Genomic DNA, 6,000 nt, shown 5'->3' on the forward strand with positions numbered 1-6,000 from the left:
GGGAGGAGGTTAAAAACTGGGTGGACATCTTAAGTCTTATCGGGAATTCCCTTTCAATAATTCTTTCAATAATTCTTCAGTAATTCTCCTTTATTATCTCCTTTGGATTTAACACTGGGATTAGAAAAAAAGCTCTCTATTATAACCACTGCTCCACAATGCTTGTGGTTTGATCGCCTCTTATTTCAAGCCCAGAGGGATGTATGGTAGGTCAGATAAATTGTCCTAAACATCTTATAGCAGCCAACAGTTAAAGAACTCTTGTGTTGCAATAATTGCTGTATTACCATAAATTTAGGCTGATTAAAAACAAATGGACCACAAAGATGTGAAAATTAGGCAATCATGCTACTGTTATAGTCACACACCAAATAATGATCCCACGCCATGTAGATCTCTATTTCTACCCCTCAAGAACTGAATCAGCATTTTCAATTCCTTTAAATCTTTCAAGCTCTGGAGCCAAAATAGTACAAGTGGGATTTTTTGTAATGACTAAGAATTCATTTGTCCAAGTCCAGGTGGGTTAGCTTTGTGCCCAAGGCAGGATCAGAACTCAAGGATTACTGGTTTCTAGCCTAATGCCTTAACCGCTACACTCAACTAGCTCTCACTTCATCTAATTAGCTAGATTACACCTACAGTAGATTACCAATTACCTAAGTTATAAGATTAGTTTTCTGTTAGTCAAACACCACCTAAACTAGATGGCAAAATATTTCAAGATAACGTAGAAGGTGTTACCTACTTATTCATACATGGAGTCACCCTGGAGAGTTAAAGACAGTCATTTTCCTCATATTCCAATATGTGTTCAATCATGAAGTAAGCCAAGCATTGTTGGAAATCAACAGAGTATATATCAGCCAAGGGAGAACTCAGCTTTTGCCTCCCATTTCACAAAGCATCTCCCTGTGAGATCAGGAATCATTCCTGTCACATTTCCAGTTTCACATTTGGTGCCAAGAAAGGTATAAGAAATTTGCTGATTTAATTCCACACTGTTGATAACTTCTTAATAATGTAGCTGCTGGAAAATTTCTGGTCTTCTAACTAGTGAAGGATGGGACCCTACGGTCTTAAAAAATTACAGTAAAACTTTAGAACTATATTTTAAATCCTAATTTGGTGAAAACTCAACCGGTACAGCTATACACATATATGCATTGTGCTGTAATATTCAATATCCACCACATTTTTGCTTTTATGGTTCTGAAACCCCACCTAGATATGATAAGAGTTTTATTCTCTTTTGATAAAAAGAAAACTCTGCCAAATGCAATTGAACAGAATGCTGCAAATGTAAGTAAGGTAAATGTTTCTGAGTATTCTAATCTTGACTAGCGCTATACCTATTTAATAATTTTGAATACTCTGGATAGTTTGTACTATTAGCTTCAATTAGTTTCTTCAAGATGGTGATGAATAATTTCTACAGGCAGAAAAGCATTCTAAAAAAAGCCTCTAACAAAAATCCAAATCCAAACATGATGTATCTTAATGCAGTTTTGTCTGCAGGTTCTGTACAGAAAGTCATGAAATGGGCTATAGTCAGTATACTAAATTATTAATGTGACCAAAGGCATCATCTCACTAAAAGCTGTGCTGGATAATGTTAATGTTGCAGAATCATAATACAGGCCTGTGTGTAGCTATACGATCCTGCTAAGCCATTATCCCTCTGTTCTGACGGTCCTGCTAAAATATGCATAGCCTTAATAAAAATGCAAACACAACCCTTCCTTTGCTTTGTGTATCCTACATCAGTTAGCAGGAAGTTGAGCTGTTCAAAATGAGTTGGGAGGCTAATCCTTTAATATGGTTTCACAGGGAAGCCGAGAGCAATAGATACATTTGGTGCTTATGAACCAGCACAACTGAAATATAAGTCATAGAATGAATAGAATTTATATTTAACCACTTCTATCAAGAAGCTTTTGTGAAAGGTGCATAATAAATTTACATTACTTAGCAAATCTCCTAATTTAAACCTTTCTTTGATTCAGACCACAACTCTTATAACAGCTACACTCAAGACAATACAGATTTTAATTTTAATAGCAATCTCCTGTAGTACAATGACCAAAATGGAAATCTTTATTCTTTTCAACATTAGTAATATCCACACTAATAATATTTTCAAGGTCAGATGAATGCGTGGAAAGAAAGGCCTTCAATGTAAATCAGTTATTATTCTAAAGATACCTGCTTATTATCATTAGCTTTTGCTAAAGCTTTTGCACTAATTCAGTCTGTTTCATCCTATCAAAGCCAATTATTGCCATGTTACTAAAGAGGGAAAGTCTGAATATTTCTACCGTAAAGGATTTGAAACATTCCTTGTTTACACTGCCAAATTTAGGCAAACTAGACAAGGCTTTCTTTTATTGATCTACAGAAAATTGGAATATATCCAAAGCCTGTAAGTGATCAGTCATATAAAGTTGTTCAATGAATTTCTAGACCACAATTTTAAGACTTAAACACTTACTCTACAATTCTGTTACTGTACTAATTCTGCTTTTATTTAATTCAGATTTGGCATGATAGCACATGAAATAAACAGTCCAAACTGGTTCTTTGCAAGTACTGCAGGTTTTCCCTTATTAGTAATTTCTTGTTTTCCAATCAACTTGACTTAAAGCATTTCAAATTTTGATATAATTTTACAAATTACTAAAAGTATAAGAAAAAATGAAAGCCATTCGCAACTCCCCCTTTAATTTCTTGTTTGAAATTAAGAATTCAGGAATCTACATTCTATAACTTTCAGAACTGTCTTTTGGAAAATACTGGTCATGCTGGGAAGAAAATGAAGGGGGAAAAAGGGTATAATTTGGTATCAAAATAACAAATCAATTTTCTATTACAGTGTTCAATTGTGATATTGCTCCTATATGCTCATCTCCTCTCTGAGGTAAAAGACTCACTCTTTGAAACATTTCTCACTCAAAAATATTTCCTGAATCTTCTTTGGACATGCTGCGCTTTCCTATATTCATTTTATACTCTCTCTACTGACAAGTGTCACTCACTCGAATGCAAACTCATGTTTCTCACAGTTCTCTGGAGCCGAAAAGATTTTCCATAATAAACCTATGAGAAGAACTCTCTTGTGTTGTGAAGGAGCACAAAGCATACAGACGTTCTATCTGATCAAACAGAATGCACCCACTATTCGAAAGAGCAGTGTCATAGACTCCTTTAGGAATCCCACTAACATCAGTAACAAAGCATGCTTTAGTTACAACATAGACCTCTCTAAGCATTTTCATTGCCATGTTTCCTTGCTTTATACTTAAACTATTCTTAGGCATTTGGGCTGGGTGGAGGGAGAAGCTTGGGAATGAAGAGAAAGGCTGCAGAAAAGCTATAAAATGTTCATTACAATAGATTAATTTCATTCTTGGTAAACAGCTGAAGATAGAAGGCTGACTTTCGGTCTGAAAAGGCACATAGAATACATTTTTTTGTAAATCTTTTCTAAACCTTCTGGTCGTCCATAAGCAGCAGATTTTCTCCAAATTTTTCAGCTGATAACTATATATTTTGTGTATTCTAGATTCTTGACCCTTTACTTCTGTTCTGTCCTTTCCTTGCTGCCACCTATCCATATTATTAAACCTAAATAAAACTATTACATTAATCGTTTCCTTATTGCCCTAACTCTTCTCCTGATACTGCCACAGATTTTTATCTATCTTTTATTGCCTTCCTTTCATCAGCTTCCAGGGACATTCTAAGCTAGACCAGCCATTTTGAGGTTAATAAGTCAGCTTTGTGGCAATGCAGAGACCTGGTCCTGGCCTGCAGAGTTAATAGCCAATCTTGCATTTTGGGGCCATGCTTGGAATCTAAGGAACTGCAGTTCCAACACATCTAGAACATACTGAAACTGCTTTATGCACTGCCCTGTAGCAAATTTTAGCAAGTATATCTGATTTCCACATCTTTCCTGCCTTTCAGGTCAAAAATCTCTTGACCACCTCTAAAGAAAATTCAAGTAATTTTGTATTTTTAAAGAGCTCACATACTGCATGCATAAATAGAGGGCAGTTTTCAATCAAATTTCAGACTGTCACTAAAAACAATACAGGTAGTCCTCGACTTACTACAGTTCATTTAGTGACCGTTCAAAGTTACAACAGCACTGAAAAAAGTGACTTACGACCATTTTTCATAGTTACGACCACTGCAGCATCCACGTGATCAAAATTCAGATGCTTGGCGACTGGCTCATATTTATGACCTTTGCTGTGTCCCTAGGTCATGTAATCATCTTTTGCGACCTTCTGACCAGCAAAATCAATGGGGAAGCCAGATTCGCTTAGTAACTATGTTTCTAATTTAACAACAGCAGTGATTCGGTTAACAACTGTGGCAAGAAAAGTCGTAAAATGGGGCAAAGCTCACTTAACGAATGTCTCACCTAACAACAGAAATGCTGGGCTCAATTGTGATCACAAGTCTAGGACTACCTGTATAGGATTATTATTATTCTACTAACCCTACAGCAATAAATGCCATTGGATTTTTGGTGGTCAGGCTTATTGTCAATGATCAAAGAGCACTTTCCCTAATAGAGACAACTTAAGAGCTCTTCCTCATTCTTGCTCCTGTATTCCACATCCCTTTAATCTTCTCCCAGCTAATAAGCAAACGATGAAGTGAAGTACCTTCAAGGCAATTTACCCTGGCATCCAATGGCTCTAGTCCCCAAGATCTTACGCCAAACCTCCTCCCACCTTTTTCATCCGGGCGTGCTGTCACTACACTTTCCAGAATCCTTAGCTATTAGCTGATATTGCCAGGAGAGTCTAGATGTCTGCACATCTGGAGGGCCTCAGATTAGGGCAGATAAATGTGCAAGGCTCTGATGACGTGGGCCCCTTGACTTCCCCAAACCTGGCTAGCTTCAAGGACATTATCCTTCCCTCCTGCAAAAAGATAAAAAGAAAGCTGCTCCCTGCCGGAAAAACCCTGGGTAGATTTCTCCAGATCCTTCCTCGCCCTCTGCTGCAACAGATCCACCCTCAGCCATTGCCTAAGGGAGGGAAATGATGACAACCTGCCTTCCCTGCAGCTTTTCCTAACCCCTGGCTTCCTTTTCTCTTTCCCAACCTATCCTTTATAGGCTTGGGATCTCCTGGTGGTCTCCCATCCCATCCCATCCCATCCCCCAACCAGATCCAGGCGGCCTGGTTTTTCGCCTTCCAGAGAGGAGCCGAGAGGCAGAATTCATCAGGGCCCTCCTGGCCCCGCCCACCCGGAGAGCCCCGCCCCCTTGTCAATCACCGCCTCAGGTCTGCTCCTCGTCCCCCCCTCACGGCCTCCCCCCCTCCCCCCACACACCCTCCGGGCCGCCTTCCCTCACCGTTCTGCGCGCCGACCGGCGTCGGCCAGAGGCTCCCCGCCGTGGCCAGGAGGAGCGAGAGGGCCGCGGGTAGGGTGGCTGGGCCGCGCAGCATCGTCCCGGCGGCGGGTCCGCGAGCGGAGGAGGAAGATGAGGAGGAGGAAGGGCGGGCAGGGGGCGCGGGGGCGGCGGCCGGCGAGGGAGGGGAGGTGAGGGGAAGGGCAGAACGAGAGGAAGAGGAAGGAGGAGGAGGAAGACGAGGCGGGCGACACAAGGCTCCGGCGCCCTTCGGCGTCGCCTTCGCCTGCCTTTTTTTTTTCCCCTCAGCGACGGCGGCGGAGCGGGTTCCTTCTGCGGCAGCGCCGGAGTCTCGCGAGAACTAGGCTCTCCCTTCTCGCGAGAGCCAGCCCACCGGAGGCGGCCGCCGAGAGCGGAGAAAGGAGAGGACGACGAAGAGGAGGAGGAGCCAGCAAGCACCGCCCACACGCCCGGCTCTCGCGCGGCAACGTCACGGGGGAGGGCGTGGCCTGCGCCTTCCCCCTCGCGCGGAACGTCACGGGGAAGGGCGTGGCCTCCTTCCCACCCCGCGCGGCAACGTCACGGGGAAGGGCGTGGCCTCAATCTCCTCCTCCTCCCTGGCCCGCTGT

At 42.1% G+C, this 6,000-nt stretch overlaps 1 protein-coding gene across 1 annotated transcript in view; it reads right to left on the reverse strand.

Moving 5' to 3' along the window:
- The window catches only part of NPTN (neuroplastin), a 30,114-nt gene extending 24,355 nt beyond the window's left edge, over window positions 1-5,759 (reverse strand). Inside the window, exon 1 of the mRNA XM_058155830.1 lies at window positions 5,375-5,759. Coding sequence (XP_058011813.1) covers window positions 5,375-5,468 — 94 coding nt within the window. The 5' untranslated portion in view covers window positions 5,469-5,759. The remainder of the gene's footprint in view (window positions 1-5,374) is intronic.
- Window positions 5,760-6,000: the final 241 nt, after the last annotated feature.

This window comes from Ahaetulla prasina, chromosome 13, assembly GCF_028640845.1.
Source record: "Ahaetulla prasina isolate Xishuangbanna chromosome 13, ASM2864084v1, whole genome shotgun sequence".
Classification (NCBI taxonomy): Eukaryota; Metazoa; Chordata; class Lepidosauria; order Squamata; family Colubridae; genus Ahaetulla; species Ahaetulla prasina.